The sequence below is a fragment of the Anas acuta genome, chromosome 24 (assembly GCF_963932015.1).
Source record: "Anas acuta chromosome 24, bAnaAcu1.1, whole genome shotgun sequence".
Classification (NCBI taxonomy): Eukaryota; Metazoa; Chordata; class Aves; order Anseriformes; family Anatidae; genus Anas; species Anas acuta.
Window position 1 is genome coordinate 3,089,391 of NC_089002.1, and position 19,225 is coordinate 3,108,615.

At 63.6% G+C, this 19,225-nt stretch overlaps 1 protein-coding gene across 1 annotated transcript; it reads left to right on the top strand.

Annotated features, from left to right (window-relative positions):
* Nucleotides 1–763: 763 nt before the first annotated feature.
* On the top strand, nucleotides 764–5,236 carry ELF3 (E74 like ETS transcription factor 3). Its single transcript, XM_068660342.1, has 9 exons — nucleotides 764–921; nucleotides 1,550–1,718; nucleotides 2,204–2,425; nucleotides 2,626–2,712; nucleotides 2,807–2,926; nucleotides 3,075–3,164; nucleotides 3,669–3,785; nucleotides 3,935–4,130; nucleotides 4,253–5,236. The coding sequence occupies exons 2-9, from the start codon at nucleotides 1,556–1,558 to the stop codon at nucleotides 4,371–4,373; spliced, it is 1,116 nt and encodes a 371-aa protein (XP_068516443.1). The 5' UTR covers nucleotides 764–921; nucleotides 1,550–1,555; the 3' UTR covers nucleotides 4,374–5,236.
* The last annotated feature ends 13,989 nt before the right edge of the window (nucleotides 5,237–19,225 follow it).

Here is a 19,225-nt window from a genome sequence, read left to right on the forward strand (position 1 = left end):
AAAACAGCACAAACAGACCCAGAAAAGAGTCCCAAATCCTGCCCAACAGCCAGAGGGGCAGCGGAAAACAATTCCCCAAATGCATTCCCTGCTTTACCCCTAGGTGTGTGTCCCTGCGTGCATCCGTGTGTGTCTGTGCAGTGGCGCTTGTGACATGGCCGGGGATGGGCTCTGCAGCCTGCCCCAGCCACCCCTGGGCAAAAAAAATGCCAACACGGCGAGCAGGGCACCTGCACAGACAGAGCATCACAGCCTCTGCCACGCGTGGTCCCGGGGACAGTGCCCGCGGGGTGGGTGACCCGGGCAGGGCTCCGAATGCAGCTGGGGACCCCTCCGAGAGCCCCCCAGCCACGAGCACTGCGCTGCCCCTCGGAGCAGGGCTTGGAGAGGGGAAATCTGCACCTCCTGGGGGCACCTGGGGCAGCGTTCCCGGCCGCTTTCCCCTTGGAAGAGCCCCCGGGATGGATGCTCAGCCCTCCTGGGCATGTTTTCTTGGCAGCGGGAGCCGAGCGAACCTGCTGCTGCGAGCAAACAAACACGAGCCGGGCTAAACGGCGGCGAAGAAAACGCCCCGCGAGGCCGGCGCGGGTGAAACTCTGGGCACCGGCAGGGCAAGGGCTCTGACAATGATTAAACTGGCCAACCCAGATTTCCCGGCAAGGCAGCGCTGGGCTGGGACCCGGTGGTTCATATTATGCAAATCACCTGGATCTGGGAGTAATGAACGTTTCAGCCTGGAATTCCCCTCAGGCCTCCAGATCGCGTTACGCCGCCCCGTGCTATAAAAGAGGAGACGTGGGCAGGAGCTGCCCATCGGCACAGCCTGGCCGGGCCCGCAGCCGTGGTTAGCGGCCGGGCAGGGCTCCCCTCGCCTCCCCCCTTTTTGGATTAGCTGCCGCCCAGCGAGTGCCATCGCAGAAGGTACCAAAGCTTTTTTCCTTCGGGACCTGCTCCCCGATGGCGCCGTGCCCCCGGCTTCGCTCCCTTCCCTCTGCATCTCCTCTCCCGTCGGGGATGTGCTCGCTTGGTCCTCGCTCGCCGCGCGCCTGCTGTCCCAGCGCGGCCACCGGCCCCTTTTGGGGACCCACAGAGGGGTCCCCCTCCGGCCCCTGGGTTTTGTCCAGCGATCGGCAAGATTTGGCTTTTCTACCACGGGCTGCCGAGTCACCGGGATGTGCTTTTTGGAGGACGGGAGCTGCCAGCAGCCCTGCCCCGTGGGCAGGGGGCAGGGGATGCGCCCACCCGCGGGGCTGGGGGCACATTTGGTGGCCGAGGGTCCCGCAGGGGCCGTGCTTTGGGACCGACAGCCCCCTCACCGTGAGAGGGGCTGGCAGGGCTGGGGAAGGGGCTGCAGCTAGCACGAGGCCACCTTGTCCCCTGCCTCTGGGTGGCAGGGATTGAGGCCACCGGGCGGGCTTTCGGCAGAGGTGACCCGAGAGGCGGCGGCGCACGGAGGGAGGGGGGAGCCCGACCTCACCCAGCCCCATCCCGGGGCTCCCGCGGGTGCTGTGGGTTCAGGACCGGGGCTCACTGTGGTTTCTCGGCACAGATCTTGATGGCAGGATCTTGCGAGATCAGCAACATTTTGTCCAAGTACAACAGCACCATGTACCAGCAGGAAGAGCCGCAGCTGGCCCTGGATGTGCTGGGACACCCTGGGGACGACGGCAGCCTGGGGCTGAGCTTCCCCCCCAGCCTGCCCCCGGTAGACACCACAGGTAGGATGGGGGCGAAGCGGTGGTGGGGTGTTTGGGGGGAGCCCCCGTGGAGGGGAGAAGTGAGGAAGCCTTGGAAGTGCACCCACGGTCCCAGGGGGGCAGGTGGATGGTTTGCACCGTGCCTCAGTTTCCCCAGGGGGGTGTTGGCTGGAAGGTTGCCAGAGGATGTGCTGGGTGGCACCAGGTGCCAGGCCCATAATATGAACCCCATAACCCCAGCCCCATAATCCAAACCCCATAAACCCAACCCTATAATTGCAGCCCGTAATCCCAGCCCCACAATCCCAGCCCCATAACCCCAGCCCCATAATCCAAACCCCATAAACCCAACCCCATAATTGCAGCCCATAATCCCAGTCCCATAAACCCAGCCCCACAACCCCAGCCCCATAACCCCAGCCCCAAAACCCCAACCCCATCATCCGACCCCCACGGCCCCAGCCCCATAATCCCAGACCCTGAGCCCCGCTCTCCGTCCCTTGCAGAAACGCCCGAGTGGTTCAGTGAGCTCCCGTACTTCTGGACCAAGGTGCAGGTGCTGGAGTGGATCAGCTACCACGTGGAGAAGAACAAATACGACGCCAGCATCATCGACTTCTCCTGCTGCAACATGGACGGGCACACGCTCTGCCACTGCAGCCGGGACCAGATGCGCCACATCTTCGGGCCCCTGGGGGATGAGCTCTACGACCGCCTGCATGAGATCAGTGAGTGTCCCGATGTCCCTGTTGTCCCCAGGCTAAGAACAAGGCTGAGACCCCCTCCCCCGTGCCAGAACGGGACCCCCGGAGCTGCTCGGGGTGGCACGGGGAGCAGGGCGCAGCAGGGCTGGGCTCAGCTCCTGGTGGGCACCGTTCCCCGTTGCACCAAAATAGGATCACTAATCACAGTCCCCTCACCTCTACAGCCTCTGATGAGCTGAACTGGATCATCGACCTGCTGGAGAAAGAGGATGTGAATTCCCAAGAGACCTTCCTGGACACCAGCCACCTGGGTACGAGAGGGGCCTCGGCCACGGCTACCCCCCAGGGGCCAAAATGTGGGCACGGGCAGGGCTAACCCCTTGTCCCCTTCTCTGCCCCTTCCAGAGCTGCCAAACCCCTGTGCCAAGGATTCCCTGGAGGACCTGAAGCCCACAAACCCTTTCCTCTTCACGGACATCACCTGCTCGCCCGATGCCATGTCCCCAGGCAGCTCCGATGTCTCAGGTCGGTGGTTTCACCGGGAACCGCGGGCGGGTTTGGGGCCGGTACCTGGCTGACCCCGGGGGCCTGGTGGGGGGGAAAAAAAAACAAGGGGAAACACCCCCGGGTGCAATTCGCTCGAGGTCTGAGCCCCGTCCCTTTGCCCCCCCAGGGCCTGCCATGTCCCACAGCCCCAACTCCCAGGACTCCGGTGGAAGCGACCTCGACCTCGACCCTGTGGAAGCGAAGCTGTTCCCTGACGGTGAGCTGCGGGGAACCCCCCCAGAGCTTGTGCCAGCCATTTAGGGACAAGCCCTGAACACCCATCCCCAGCCCCAGAATGGGTATTTTTGGGCCCTTTTCTCCCCATTGAGCTGTGGCCGGGTGGGAAGGGGCAGGTGATGGCAGTGGGGTGAGGGCTGAAGCCGGAGGTGCTGGGCGCTGGAAGCATTGAGCCCAGCTGCTGGTGGGACTGGGGACACTGGGGATGCAGGGAGGCAGTGGGATTTGGGGAAGGAGCCGCGTGCTGCCCTAAAAACCAAGGCTCCTCTGTGTCAGGGGGGGATGATGTGGGAGGGAAGGGGCAGACTCTGCTCTCCGGGGATGGTTCCTTGGTGCCTGGGCTTGAAAAGTGGGCGCAGCCCCTGACACCCCCAGCCATCTCTCCCCTGCTCCCGAGGGAGATGTCTCTGTGTGGGGAGGGGGCTGCACGTTGGAAGACCCTGCAGGTGGGGTAACAAATCCATCCCCTTGTTGGTGCATGCAGACGGCTTTGCTGGGAGCAAGAAAGGGGACGGCAAACACGGCAAGAGGAAACGGGGACGGCCCCGAAAGCTCAGCAAGGAGAACAGAGACTGCCTGGAGGGTCGGAAGAGCAAGCACTGTACGTACAGCTCCAAACACCTCCCAGGGGGAATGCCTGCCCCAGCCTGGTCCTCGGGGCTTTGGGGAAATTTGGGGAAGGACCGTGTCCGCTGGGCAGAGCCGCGGGCAGCAGTTTCCGTGCCCTGACGGCTCCATCTCCCCTCGCAGCCCCGAGAGGCACCCACCTGTGGGAGTTCATCCGGGACATCCTGATCCACCCGGAGCTGAACGAGGGGCTGATGAAGTGGGAGGACCGCCGGGAGGGCGTCTTCAAGTTCCTGCGCTCCGAGGCGGTGGCCCAGCTCTGGGGCCAGAAGAAGAAGAACAGCAGCATGACCTACGAGAAGCTGAGCCGGGCCATGCGGTGAGTGCCCCCCCGTCCCCAACGGGGGTCCTGCTCCCCCCCACGGGGCTCAGCCTTGACCCCCGCATCCAACGGGGCTGCACCCAGAGCCCTGACCCCAAGGCTTATCCCCCCACCCCCAGGTATTACTACAAACGTGAAATCCTGGAGAGGGTCGATGGGCGCCGGCTGGTGTACAAGTTTGGGAAGAACTCCAGCGGCTGGAAGGAGGAGGAGGTGCTCAACAGGAACAAGGAGCTGTAGGAGCCCCGGACTCAGGGGGCCGTGGAGCCCTCCTGGGCCAGCCCCGAGCCTGGCTCCTGGCAGGAAAATTCGGCAGCTGCTGCCCCACGCAGCCTGTGAAACTCCGACACGCTCACGAGTGCCGGCGACCGCTGGCACCGAGGTGTTTAAAGCTAATATTTTGGCTTCAGTAGGTTATTGTAAACCATTATTTCCCTCGTTGGATTTGTACCTCCGACTCGGAGAGGCAGTGACTTCGGCTGTTTGAAAGCCTGGACAGGAGAAAAGGGGGAAAAAAAAAAATCTGAGTGGCACCGAGTGGGTGTCCTGCTGTCACCCAGCGCCTCGCCGCCCATCGGAGGGGAGCCACCAGCTCTCTCCCCACTGCTGCTCGTGTCATGAAGGTGCTGCTGTCCCGGCTGCCCTAGGTGGGGTGAGTGGGGGCCCCTCTGCAGCAGCAGCAGCGCCTGCCAGGAGACGACGGGAGCACAGCAGAGAGCAACTCCCGACCCCGCAGAGCGCGCAGAGGGGACGCTCGGGGCACCAGGGTCTGTCCGTGTCACCAGCAGCCTAGGGACAGGCCGTTTCCCCGAGGGTGGCTTCTAATTTATGTAAGAGAGGAAAGAAAAACCAACAAACCAGCAAGGAGTGAATGTACAGATTTATTTTTTCACGAGGAAGATGTTCTGCCCGGCAGCCTGCTCCCTGTCCTGCGGCAGGCGGTGACGCTCAGCTGGCCTGAGGCCACGTCCCGGGGGCGCAGACTGGCTCTGTGCCCCGCAGCAGGAGGGGGACGCCAGCCCACCGGGCGCCCGGCAGGGGCGAGTGGATTCCTCCTTTTGAGCTCGGGAGGATAAAAGGAATAAATTGTTTGGGTTTTTGTACCTCCGTCTCCTTGTGCTTGCTTTTCCTCGGGCTGGACGCGTGTCACCTGGGATGTCCCCGTGCTGATCCCATTCTGCCACCGTCCCTCTTGCTTGCTGTGGCCTGGACTCGCTGGCCCCACTGATCCAGACTTGCTGGCCACCTTGGCACCTTACACCAGCTCCCCAACCCTGTTCCAAAAATCTTGTGGGGCAAAATCCTGGCCCCACAGCCCCCCATGTGCAGTGATCGCTGGTGAAAGGTCCCTCAGCACCCTCCATAATTAGGTCCCCAGCCAGGCTGGTGGTTGGGGCAGGCAGAAAACACAGCAATTTTATCTTATTTTATTTTTTTAAGGCTTGCTCGTCTTCCAGTCTGGTATCTGGGGGCTTCTCAAGGGGACCAAATCTTCAGCATTGGGTTTGGCAGCAGGGACCCCACACATGCGCAGTGCCAACACCAACCCTCCCCTGCAGCCCCGGCTGTGGGGAGGCACAGAGGGAGCCCAGGGGCTCTGGGGGGGGGGTCCCTGACCCCCAGGCTGTGTCTGTGGGGCAGCCAGAAGGGAGCACAGTGGGCTGGAGGCTGGGCAGGCTCTTGGGATGTTTCCACCACAAGCTTGGCAAATATGAGGCTGTGCCTCACTCCCCATCGGCATGTTTCATGGCAAAGCTTTCCGAAGCCTCCTGGGCACCACAGGGCTCGTTGCCACCTTGCTGGTGTAGAAAACACTCCTGGACGAGGGCATGCAGAGGATGGGGGTGCCCAGCTCCTATTCGCCCTCCAGGTTTTATCTGGGAACCCTACGCCAAGCTTGGAGCTTGACCAGGTTTGGGATGCCCAGGCAGAAGCAGCGCCGCATCCTGCGGACAGGTCACGGGGTAGGGAGGCTGTAGGGATGGGGCCAGCCCAGCAGCGGGGGTGAGGGTAGGTTTTGGGCTGCCTTAGGTGGTAAGGCTGCCCTGCAAAGCCCCAGAGAAGCCTTTTTGGCAGGGAAACCAAGCTTCAGCTCCTTGCCTGCCCTCCTTGCTGCCAGAGGTGTGGCTTGGTTAAAAATCACCCATCCGACACTTGCAAGGGCGCAGCCCTTTTCTCTTCCAACCCCCTGATGGCCGTAGCCCTGGCACCCCAATTCTCTGCCCGCAGCCCTCCAAGGACCCCCCCAGTGTCCTCCTGGAGATGTGGCAGGGGCCCAGAGCTCCGGCAGGAGGCTGTGCTGGGGGGCAGGAGGGACCCTTGGGCCAGGTCCAACCTCTTCTGGGGGTGCCACTGCTTACAAAGGGATGTGCCTTGCTGGGACGCCTGGCTCCTGCTGGTGTGCCGTGCCATGCTGTGCCGTGCCATGCCATGGTGGTGCTGTGCCATGCTGTGCCATGCCATGCTGTGCCACGCCATGCCATGCTGTGCCATGTGCACCCTCGTGGTCCAGCAAGGCAGCTCGCACAGGGGACCCTGCTCTCACACAAAAATCCCAAGGCTGACCCCATCGTAGCCCAGCTCTCCATCCCTCCCCTGCACCTGCACCGCTCCCGGCTGAGCCGTGACCATCGGGGCTCCCCGGTGGTGCAGAGGAGAGGTCCCGGCCCCTGGGTGTGAGCCTTGAGCCAGCCCCGGGTCTGGGCAGCAGCCAGAGCCCTGTCACGCTCCTTGCGTAACCTCCCCTGGGAACAGGTTTTCCCGGCTGGAGTCTGCTGGCTCCGGCGAGCGGAGGGTGCTGCAGCCCATCCCTGACCTCCCAGGGCTGCTCGGGGGCCGTGCCGAGATGCTCGGGGTGCCCACGCAAGCACCGTGCGCGAGAAGGGACCCGGGGCCGGTGCACGCAGAGGGGCCAGGGCAAGCAGGAGTCCCCGAGCTGCTGGCGGCCGTCCCTCTCGCTCAGGGTTTGGGGCTGAGGGCGAGGTGTTTGCTCTCCGTCAATAGATAACCCCAGCAGGCTGGCAGGGAGCGCGCAGCACTTTGTCACGCAGCCTGCTGCCCTGCCAAGCGCGCCGTGTTTGCACAAGCAGTTTCATTTCTTCCCCGCTGCGGTTTGGGTTACCTAACGAGCCCGGGACAATGTTTAACCAGCTCTGGCAGCAGCAGGAACCCCATCGCCTCGCCGTGCCCCCGGTGTCCCCGCCGCTGCCACCGCTGGCTGGGAGGCTCAGGGTGGTGGCCAGGGGTCCGTGTCCCTCCCCCCAGCCACATCTTCCCCGTGCCAAGGCAGGGATCAAGGAGATGGAGGCAGGGGAGTGCGGGTAGGGGCTGGGGACAGGGTCCTGCAGCCTCCTGTGGGGTTGGTGTGTGTGGAAGAGGCTTTGGGGACCAGGAGCAGGGTGTGCAAGGCCACACACACACGCGTGTGAACACACTCGCGGTGACCTCCCCGGTGACCTCCGTGCCCGTGCTGAGCCAACCCCGCGGACCCTCCCGGCGCCCTGGCACCAAAAAGAGATGATTTATTTGTTTTCTTAATCTCCCTGGAGGTGCCTAGATCCCGTGGCTGTGGCAAGCCCCGGCAGAAAATGGAGACGCAGCTTTGTCACCTCAATCTGACACCGAGGGCTGCCCGGGGACCCTTCCTTCCAAGTGGTCCCGAGCTGAATGTGGTTCTGGAACCCATTTTCCACGGAAATACCTTCATGTTTGTGCATGGAAATGGGTTTTCTGTGCCCTGAGACCTCCCCGGAGGGGTGCAGGGGGCAGTGCTGACCCTAAATCTTGCCTGGCCCCGTGTCCCCGAAGCCGGCTGCTGTGGCTGAAAGGGGGCGAGCGCGGGGGCAGAGGAATGGGGAGAGGGCAGAGGTTTTGTCCCACATCCCGTGCACCAGCCCATGAAGCGGCCCCGAGCGCAGCAGCACGACCTGATTTTCCAGCCCAGCCGGACCGTGGCCACCTGCAGAGAGGATCAGGGCCAGGGGGGAACGTGGTGGGGACGGGGACAGCCTGTGGGAGGCTGGGACAGACCCCTGGGGACCTTAACCCTGCCTCCTGCTGCCCCCTCACCGCGCTCCCCACAGCCTTTGCTTGCTTTCATCCTCTCCCAGCTTCCTGGCCCTGGCTCGGCACAAGGAGAGGAGAGGATTGAAACCGTGCTGGGAGCAATGGGGGGGCTGTGGGGTCCCGTCTGCCTTCCCCCTGCAACGTGCCGGGGAGCCACCAGTGGTGCAGGGATGGAGACTGGCCCAGGTCCGTGGCTCAGGGTGGCACCTGGCCCAAAAGCCCAAAAGCACAAAGCCCCAAATGTCTGCTTAGCAGTTATTTGGTGGGACGTTCCTTTGGTGGGATGTTTCTTTGGTGTGTTTCTCCCTAGGGTCCTGGTCCGGGGGGAACTCAGCCCTTCAGACCCTGGGAACAAACGCAACAAGGCGTGTAACGCACTGGGGCTGGTCCTGCTGGAAGCACGCAGGGGAAAAAACCTTGGAAACCTGTGAGAGACATTTATTGCAGCTCGACCTGTCCAGCTGTGATAAGAAACACTCTTCCTGCTGGATTTCACCCAGCGCTGCCCTCCCCAGGCCCCGACCAGCCCCGGGTTTGCTTCGTGCAACCCAGGCAAAAACCTCCCAGGACGGGCTGTGCCTGGAGGAGCCGCGCACGGTTTGGCACGGGCAGAACCAGGCTCCGGAGCACCCAAGAAAATTGCCAGATTTTCTCGAGAAACTGCAGATTCTCCCCAAGAGAGCAAAAGCAGGGTGCATTTTGGGCTGCTTTGGGGGTTGTTTCTGGCAGGGGGCTGGGTGAAAAGCTCGGCTGGCATCAACGTGCATGGAGAAGTATGCGGGGAGGGAAGGGGTGCGGGGCTGCGTCCCGGGAGGGGTCTCATGGGTGCAGCTTTAGGGGCTGTGCCAGGGGCAGGAAGGGGAAACACGCTGTAAGGATGTTGAATGGTTATCTTTTTTATTATTTTTGCAATTATTTATTTTTTAAATAGAAAAAAAAAAACACTTAGGGTGACATGGAGACAAAAGATATTTATTGTCCAGGGGATGCGGGTTCTGTAGGGGCAGGGGGGCCCTGCTGCTGGGGGCTGTGCCATGGCAGGAGCAAACCCAGCCCGGTATCGGGGTTGGGCTGGCAGCTTGGGGCTGGGCACGTCCCCAGGGCTGCGTCCCTCTCCCTGGGGCTGCCACTGTCACCGTCACCGGGGTGCCGGCACCACGCTCCCCCCTGCCTCGCAGCCCCACGCTTCCTCCTGCTAACCGCCTCCAGCAGCCGCTGCCCCGGGGGTGTCTGGCTCAGCCAGGAGAGCTGCCCGCTGCTGGTAACCGCTCTGCTAAAACCCTGGGCTGTTTGGTTGTTAAACAAGAGGGCGGCTGTTCCCGCTGTCGGAACGGGGAAGCCGCAGCGGTGGCTGCCTGGAACCAGAGGCAGCCGGCTCGGCTCCGTCACCCTGTGCCCACCTTCCCCTTTTTTTTTTTTTATATATTTTTTTTGCTGTGCCCGGCGTTGTGCCAAGCTGCTCCATCCCTTGCCCCCAGCCCAAGCTCCTGGGGGTTTGTCCGTCCGTCCTGTGCTCTGTCCTGTGCCCTGCTCGCTGCTCCATGGCTCAGCTGTGCCACACACGAATGTCTCCAGCTCGCCACATGGCCTGGGCCATGCTTTTCGGGCACAGACATGGGATGTGCTCCCACCCAGGACTGGCAAAACTGCACCTCTGCATCCTCCCCAGCTCCTTTCTCTGCTCAGACTCTTCCCCTCCTGCAGAAAATGCCCAGAGTCCCCAGGAGGGGACGGATGCTCAGCCCTTAGCCTGGCGGCCCCAAAAGAGCAGCGTTGGTGGCCCTTTTTGGGTCGATGTCCCCTATTTTCCTCCCTTCCCCTCCCTCCACCACTGCCACCAAACCCCCCAGTTCTGTTCCATTGTGTAGCAAAACAAGATTTTCACTGCATTCTTGTTTCCCGGCCAGCTCTACCCTTTGTTATCCACCGAGCACCGCGCGGAGCTTGGCGCGGCACCAGCCCGCACGCGGGGTCACCGGGCAGCCCAGGGACCCGCGGCCCCATCCAGGCTCTGGGACCAGAATGGAAAAACAAAAACCTCGTCCCAGGGCTGCTGCAGCTCGATTCGCATCTCACGTGTGTTCCACTTTGACATGATGAGGTTTCCTACTTTCTCCCACACCTCCAGCTCTTCTCCCCGTTTCCTGCTGAGCCAAATGTGCCCAGGCAACCCCCAAAGTGCCGAGTTCTCCAGGGGCTCATATGGGGCCACTTGCAGCCTCTTCGGCTGTGGGATTTGGGGATGGAGCTGTGGTAACTCATGGGCTGCAGCTCCCAGCCCCTATTTTCCTTCCTCCACCTTGCACAGATTCATTTCATGGAGAGGTCCCCACTGACCCTGATCTCCTCCACTCGTTGCTCATCTCCCTACCCTGGCCTCATGCTCACCCTCTAAGCTTTCAGCTGAGAACCCAAGTAGTAAATTAAGGTTTTTGAGCTCACAAAATTATTTTGGCTGTGTCCTGGTCCCCTGTTCAGCAAGGTGCTGGTCATTGAGCCCCTCTTCTCCCAGACTGGCCTTGCCTTGCTGCCGTCCCCGCTCCCTGCGCCCCGACCACGTGCAGTCAGAGGGGAAGGAGGAGGAGAAGGAGATGTTGGAGAGGGAGAGAAGATGGGAGTGGGGGGCAGAAGATGACTGTGGGGCAGAAGCTGGCTGCCCCAGTGCAATGCCATATTCTTGGGTGTCTACAGAAGCCAAACGGGATGATTTGCTGAGCGTTTTGTCTTGGCCACTGTACCTGGAAGAAGAGCGCAATATCTCTCTGCGAGACCCCAAAACTGCTCTGGGGAGCTCTGGACTCTAGCACCAGCTCCTCACCACCAGCCAGATGTGGCTTGGGGGCAGCTGGTGGCCAGTGATGGTGCAAGGGTCCACAGGATGGAGGTGGAAACTGTCAGCTGCAGCGGGCCAGGGTGGTCAGGACAGGGGATGGAAGGGGACATCACCCACCACCCCCCGTTGGCTGCTTCTGGGAGGGCTCAGGGGGCTGCTGAAGGATGGCAGACGTACAGTGAAGTGCCCAACCTGCTGCACATGGGGTGTCCTATGTGCCTCGGGGTCGGGGCTGGTGGTGCCCTGCCGAGCACGGCACACCTCCAGCTCCTGGTGTGCGCCGGCGGCAGCCGAGCCCCAGAGCAAAGGTCTGACGGGGTGGGGGTGGCACAGCTCCCTCAGCCTCCAAAGGCTGGGGTGACATGGGGTGATGGAGGTTCTGGCCGAGACGAGCTGTGGGTTCAGTCTCGGTCATCCCAATACCAAACCTTTGTGGTGCCCCTCCACTTTGAGCTTGCCTGTGGGGGCAAATCCCCTCGCAGAGGCTTTCTCCTCTGGGGTATTTGGGTCCCCAAGGTGGCAGGGCACACAACGGGGCAGGGGGGGCCTTCCTGCTGGCATGCTCGGGTGGCCGTGGTGCTTTCCTGTGCCCAGTCCCAGCGGGGACGCACCCAGCTGGCCCTGGTGCCGTCACAGTGGGGTCACGCTGGTGGCACCCCCGGTGGGATCTGCAGGTTCCCCAGGCAGCGGGCGCTCCTCTGGTTTCTGCTTTCAGGACTGCAGGAGAGCAAGTCCAGACCTGAGCCTGTTTTCGGGCAAAGGGTGGGTCCCACAAGAGGATCTCATCGCTCCAGGGCTTTCTGAAATCAGCCAGGTTTCAGAGCACGGGTTGAGGGAGCCACCAGGCATGGCGCAGCTTCGGGGCCAGCGGGCTGGAGGTGGCATCGGCCCGAGCCTTGGGGATGTGCTGCTGAGCTTGCAGGGGAGATGAGGATTTGGGGGCTAGGACCTGCGGGGTGAGACCCTGGAGCCGCGCTGCCCCAGGTGGGGCACCCTGCACCCACACCGAGGGCAAAATCCGTGCTGGAGGCTCCAAGCACGAGCAGCCTGGCACAGCAAAAAGGCCACAGCCTGGCAGATCTTCACCAGCTTCCAGCTGCTGGGTGTCCCAGTTCCCTCCTCTACAAATCCCAGTGTCCCCACTGGGCACCAGACCTGGCCCTGCCTGGCGCCAGGCTCCTGCTGGGTCCTTCCTGAGGTGCTGCCCCCGTTGAAGGGAGCAGGGTCAGAGCGGGCACGGGGTCCAGCGGGATGGACAGAAGGTGTCTGGTCCTGAGTCAGCCTCTGCTGGTGGCTGGGACGGTCAGGAGAGGGCCTGCAGGGGTGGACAGGCGCTGACCCTGCAGCCCTTCACCCTCCCCACCCCAACAGGGTGCTGGGTGCCGAGTGCAGGGGGGTTCCCCATGGGAGACCCCACTCCTGGGCCACCCCAGGGGCTGGCGATGTGGCTCAGTTTGGGGCACAGCAGGAGAAGAGAGGTGCTCACGGAGGGGCTGTCTGTGGGCTGCAGCCCCCTTTCCTTGAGCCCCCTCCAAGCCCTGAAGCTCTCCAGGGAGCTCCTGGGTGCCGGGACCCCTTCCCAAGCTGTCCTTGGTGCACCCCGCAGCGGCCTCAGCCCCGAGGGAGCGGAGAGCCCAAGGGTCGCTCCAAGCCCAGCCGTTGCCTGCCGGCGCAGGGACCCATCCCTCTCGCATCCTCCCTTCCCAGAAGTGACGGTGGCAGGCGGCCAGCCCCACCTGCCCGACAGGTAGAGCAGGGGTGGGGGCAGGCTGCTGGCACCCAACGGGCTCTGCCCTGCCCCATTGCGCCCTGCCAGGCACTGTTCCAGCACCGGGACGTGAGGAGCAGGGCCCCCAAACAGCACTGCCACCCCAAAAGGCACCGGGGGGGAAGCCTGGGGGCTGTGGGGCACGGATCCCCTGCACATGTGGGTGTTACCCACTGCGTGTTGCACTGATATAAGTGCACATGAATGGGTAGAGGTGCAGGCAGGGACGTGCACGGGGTGTTGTGCTGCTGAACAGTCCCAAACACAGATGCTCAGCAGGTGCACGCGCAGCACGGTGCAGGCACACGGGTTTGGAGCGAGTTGCAAGTGTGCACGGACACACTTGCAGAGCTGCATGCTAGGAGCATGGAAGCCTTGTTTTTGGGGTCACTGGGCACCCCAGCAGCCTGAAGGCTCCTGAAGCCACATGGTGACATGGGGGTCCCATGGGACACGGGGGTCCTGTGGGACACGGGGGTCCTGGAGCACGGTGATGGAGCTGGAGTGGACACGAGCAGCTCTACATCGTGGTGCAAGTGGTTGCAGCGGGGAGTTGAGGAGAGCTGGGGGTGCAGCAAAGGGCGAAGCGGTCTGAAATCCAAAATTCTGGAATCTGAAATCGGGCTGGATGCACCTGGGCAGCCTGCTCCAGCGGGAGGTGTTGTGCCCGTGGCAGGGGTTGGAATTAGATGGAGACCTCAGGGTCCCTTCCAACCCAACCTCAGATGGTCCTCGAGGTCCTTTCCCACCCACCCGTCCTGCGATTCTGCAGTTTTAGGATGAAGCGTGGTGCAAGGAGCAGGGAGGCCAGGCACTCTTTGGGAATCCTGGTGTAGACCCCACAGCAGCCTCTACCCTGACCGTCCCCAAACACCGAGAGCGACCCCCATTTCATCCCGAGGAAAGAGGCACCAAAAGCACGGTGGGGACGGGGCGAGGCGGAGGGGCCGGTGGCCGCGGCTCCCCTGCCCCCAGGGCTGTCCCCGCTGTCCCCGGGCTGAGCTCAGCGTGCTGCGGTTCCCTGCTCGCTGCCAGCTGCTCCGTCACGAGGCAGGAGGAGTGGGAACAGGTTGTGCTGGGTCTGCCTGGCCCAGGGCGAGCTGAGGGTGCAGGGCAGGCAGGCAGCGTGCGGACCCCCAGGGCTCTGCCCCATAGAGACCCCCACCCTCTCCGGCTCTGCTCGGGACCCCCAGCCCGGGCAGCGCGGCACAGCCGTGGGGTGAGGATGGGGGGAGCAGGATGCGGCCCCCACCTGTGAGGTGTGGCCGAGCTGAGCAGTTTTGCGGGGTGTAATTATTGTCCCGGGCCGGAAAAAGCAGGTTGGGGTCAGGACGGGTCACATTCGGGTCAGATCTGGAGAGCTGAACAGATCTGGAGAGTGGGAACAGCACAAAGCCCCACAAAAACACCCCTGGGCACCCACTTCCCCCCCTCAGGGTCCATGGGTGGGGGTCCAGCCCTAGGCAGGGCAGCTCGAAGCAGCTCCCTGTGGGTTTCTGCAAGCCCGAGCACCTTCTCTGAAACAAAATTCATATAAATAAGGGAAAAAGAGGGAGGGAGCACCCCGGTTACCACAGTTCCCCCCACAAATTCCCCCCCCTGGCTCTGCCCCTTGGGCTGGTGGCTCGGGTGTTGGAAGGGGTCTTGGACCTGCCCCAGAGGGTCCCCTTGGAGGGGTTTGGGCTGGAAAGGTCAAAGCCTTCGGTAACCAGAGCCTCAGCCCTCCGGAGTGCCCAGGGAGTGGGGCACATGGAGAGGTGAGGACGCCCTGGGGGTCTGCCGATGCCGTGCTGCCCCACGGCTGCCCCACAGTGCCCTTGCTCCAGCCTGGGAAACACACAGCTCCTCCCTGCCTCGCTGCTTGGGAACTTTCTCTTTCCCAGCTGAAATAAGGCCACAGACACTCCCGTGCACTTCTCCTGCAACCTTTGTCCATAGCCCGGAGAGCTCCCCCCCCTCTCCTATGAACCCGTGTGGGTCCATCAGACGGGGCCAAACCCAGCCCCAAGACCTCTGTACCCCAGGGGGATGCCCGGACCCCCTTGGGACAGGGTCCCCACGCAGACAGCTCCCGGGGCAGCAGCCCGGAGCGAAGCAGGGAGGATTTGAGACTGCTGCAAACCTTCCCCACCAGCTCCCCTTCGCTCTCCTCCTGCAGGCGCAGCCCCCTGGGGACCCCCTGCAGCCCCCTGGGGACCCCTTTGGGGACCACGGGCGGTGCAATGGGCCCAGTGTTTGTGCTGTGGGATGTGTGTGTGTGTGTGTGTGTGAGCGTGCACACGCGTGGGCAGGGTCCCAGCACGGAGCCGAGTTGGGGACGTGACGCCAGCCTGGGGCGCGGCGCCGCCCAGACGTGGGTTTGGCAAACATTTGGCGCTGGGTCACGGACGGCACAACGGCACCCGTGGGCCCTGCCAGCGCCGTGCTGCCCGTGGCCAGGTCACCCCAGCACCAGCAGGGTGGAAACGGGGGAGCCAGGAGCCCCCCTGCAGCCCCCAGCGTGCCACATCTCCCCAGGGTGCTGAGGGGGGGGCAGGATTTAGCTCTGCTCAGCCCCCAGCACCGAGCCCGAAAGCCCTGGGTCCCCAGCACCTCTTCCAAGTGAACCATCCTGTCCTGTCCTATCCCATCCCATCCTATCCTATCTCACCCTATCCTACCCAATCTGCCCCATATTTACGGGCACAGCCGAGCTCCAGCTGAAGCAGCAGCGCGTGCCGTGGCGTTTGCAGCTCCATCCCCAGCCCTTTGCTACCCGTGTGCCGCTGACTCACGGCGTGACCTGGGGCTGGCCACCTCGTCACCTCCCTGTGTCATCGGGCTTCCCGAGGAGAGGGCTCGGCCGTGGAATTTCCCCACCTCTCCGTCCCCAGGACCTGCCCCAGCGCGGCACCCACAAACCCGGGGGCTCTGCCCCGGCTGGCCCCCAGCCGACCTCGTGCCCTGCCAAAAAAAAATCCTGGCAGGAGGAGGCCGGCTGCAGGTGAGTGCCAGGCTCCTGCTCTTTGTTTATTTACGGAGGTGAACGCTGGCAGCTTGTTTGGAAACAAGGCGAGCACCTCGGGGCCCCGCGCGCCCTTGACCTGCTGCGGCCGATGCCGGGTGCGCGGCTCCTGGCTGGGGCTGGGTGCGATCCCTGGGGGGGTGGGAGGGCTCCGAGCACCCCCACCTCACCCAGCCCCCCAGCGGGGGTCCCGACCTGGCTTCCTGAGGGCTGAGCAGCAAGGATGAGGTTGCAGCAAGGGGAAGGAAAGGGGAGCAAAAGCCCCGAGCCCAGTGTCCCTGCGGTGCTGGACCAGGATGGTCCCCATGCAGAGCTGCCCCATGGGCAGCCCCTTGAAGTGCTTAACCACCCTCCACGAGGAAATTATCTCTAACGAAGCCGTGTCCAGGGCCAGGATCTGACCCGGAGCAGCCCGTGGGGTGCTGTGCCCAGGGTGGGCAGCTCCTGCCTGCCTTTGGGGCACCCCGATAGCAGAGCTGCAGCAAAATGTCCAGGGGACAGCATGGTGCCACGTGTCCCCAGCATCCCTCCTCGCCTGGGACTGCGGTCAGTGGCAGGAAGGCAAACGGGAGCCAAAATAAATGAGGCCAGGGTTAGGAAAAGGAAGCTCATCGGCCAGCTTTGGGTTATCCTAGAGGCACAGGAGCTTCGTGTCCACCTAAAGCCTGAGCTTGGCTGTCAGGCTTCGCTCCCAGCGCCGGGGCAGCAGCAGAGCTCACACCACACGTGGCCGTCCCCACGCTCCCCACCCTGCCCTCAGCTTCCTCCTGCTCGCCTGCAAAGCCTGGCTGCAAACAGCAGCGGCCGTGTGTTTTGAGGGGACAGAAAGTGGAAAGTTTGCTCGAGGGAGCTGGTCCTTTGTGTGGGCAAGGTTGGGACAAGCCCCAGAGCTGCAGGAGGGATTTAAGCCAGTCGCCAGGAGGAGATGACCACCAGCAGGGCTTCATGGTGGGTTTGGGGAGAGCTGTAGGAGCCCCCCGACCTCCTGCAGCTGCTTCCCCGAGCGCAATTCGTGCCGGTCACCATGTGCCAACCCCGGCCACCTCCACACACCCACTGCTAGCCCCAGCTGGCCGGGAGGTGGCCACAGGAGCTTGGTGACCCCCTGGGACACCCCAAGAGTGCTTGTGGCCACGTGTGCATTGATGGGGACCCCTCCGGCGTGGGGCTGCTGAGCCCACGTCACCGCGTGGATGGTTCCAAGCGCAGCCCGAGGCCGCCCGACCTTCTGCTGATGGTGCACTGGCCTCCTGCCAGCTTGGCTCCGAGCAGCTCCCGGGTGACATCAAGGAGCACACCAACCGTCCCGGTCCTGCTGGGCGAAGGCGCTCTGCCAGCACCAACCAGTACAGATTTACTGCCCCCGCTTCGCCCCGCGCCGAGAGCAGGGCGCTGCCCCGGTGCCGTCACCGCCACACGGATCCCGGCGGACCTGGAGAAATCAGACCAAACCAAGCCAGGCATTCGACTGAGACGTGCGTGGGAGCAGCCTGACGAGCCTGTCCCCAAGCTGGGGGTGCCTGTGGGTGCTCCCACAGGTGCTCCCTGGCATCCCCCCCCAGTGTGGCTTGGATAAATTCCGTGCCATCAGCATCACCACGAAATAGGCGCACTGGCACCCATGGGGGTGCACCTCTCGCCATCCCCACAGGCTGCCTGGCTCTGGCAGCCCCAGCTCTCCCCACCCCACAGCCTCCTGGCTCAAACTGGATCCAGGTTTTTATTGCAGACCCAGGGAACACGGGGAGGTGGCCGCGGGGACACGGGGAGCGCGGGCCCTCCCTGCCAGCTGCTCGTCTGTCCCCACGCGCTGTTTGCTCAGCGCCGCGTGCCATGGGAAGGCAAACACGGCCGTGCAGGACGGAGCAAAACCAGGGCAAACAGAGGTTGGTGCAGCCCCGACGAGCAGAGTTTGGGGCTTCCCAGGGTCCCAGCAGCCTCGGGATGAAGGAGCACAGCTCAGAGCACAGCCTGCATGGACCCCCGTGATCCCCTGTCCCAGGAGGGTTGTGGCTGGTCCCTGGACGTGGGAAGCCCCAGCAGCACCCAGAGTGCTCGGTGCCAAGCAGCACCCAGAGGTGAAGGTTTTAAATGTCCCCTGCTGGCCTGACCCTGCAGGTGGGCTCGGGGGGACCCTGCCTGGCAGGGCTGAGCACCCCAGGGTGCCTCGAGGTGCCCGTGTGAGCTGACAAGGATCGTGCTGGGACCCTGCGCATCGCTGCTCTGCGGGTCGCAGCCCGTGTCAGGGCTGACCCCAGTCCTGGCTGACCCCTGGCTGTGGGAGCCCCTGAGCCAGCAGAAATCACCTCCTCTCACTGTGGCCAGCACCACGGTTTGCTGTGGAGCTGTGCAGGTTCCCTGTATGGCCTCCCAGGGCTGAGCACCCCCAGTTTTCCTCCTGGCACCTTCTGGGGACCCTCCGCACCCATCCCCTCCACTTGCACCCTTGGATCCATTCACACCTCTCGAGAGGAACCCCCAAATATCTCCTCATCCCCCCCCGACCCAGGAGGCTCGGGAGCCCCTGCCATGCCAGCACTGATCCGGACGGGAGGGCTGTGGCCCCGGGAGCGTGTCCTGGTTGCATCAGAGCCCCGGCATCTCCAGGGCCACCGCTGCCAAGTGGGAGCAGACCAGAGAAGTGCAGCCTTCGCGGGCTGATAGCCACGCAGAGGTGTGTCTGCAGATAATGACAGCCGGGTCTGAAGTCCGGGAGATAAGAGGCTGGGAAAAGCAGCCGAGGGGAGACGTTGCCAGGAGAGACGTCAGGGTTTTGCGGGAGAAGCAGGCTCCTGGTGCTGGGACAGGGCAGGTCCCCCTGGGTCGGACCTGGCGGAGGGGCAAGGGGATGTCCCCGCAGGATTTGGGGGCTGTGGGGTGGCTGGCCAGGCTGGTGTGGGCAGTGGGGGCGAACACTGCTCCAGAAAAAGCTCCTGGCTGCACAAGAGCCTTTTGTCCGTGCCCCACGTCCCTGCCGCTGCTCCCCGAGCCAGCGCCGGAGCCCCGTGGCCCCGGTGGCTCTCAGAAGCAAAATGAGGACAATTAGGAGGTGTCTTTTATTACAGGTGTCTCCAAGGGCCTGGCGGAGTCAGGATCCGGGGGGCCCTTTGATCTCAGCCCTTGGAAGCCCACGGCCGTGCTGACAGAGCTGCTCTGTGTTCCCGGCTCTCCGGGATGATCATTTCCATGCAGGACAATGAGCTCTTTGTGCCGCCCTGCGAGCCGGGCCCTCCCCGTGCCCTCCCCGTGCCCAGCGGGGTTGGCGCACCTCGAGGCCCCGTCCCTGCACCACGGTGGGGTGCAGGAGCCTGGGGATGGCAGCGGGAGCAGCCCCGAGTCCCCGGCTCCCTGGGGACAAGCCTGGCCATCACAGCACTCTCAGCATCCCCACCACGTGCCCTGCGGGTTTTAGCGCCAGGAGG

Bases quoted from the DNA above. Each gene is read 5' to 3' on its own strand.
- ELF3 (XM_068660342.1), top strand. From the start codon at position 1,556: ATGGCAGGATCTTGCGAGATCAGCAACATTTTGTCCAAGTACAACAGC. The intron at 1,719-2,203 runs GTAGGATGGGGG...CGTCCCTTGCAG, and splicing joins GCCCCCGGTAGACACCACAG to AAACGCCCGAGTGGTTCAGT. The intron at 3,786-3,934 runs GTACGTACAGCT...CTCCCCTCGCAG, and splicing joins GGGTCGGAAGAGCAAGCACT to CCCCGAGAGGCACCCACCTG.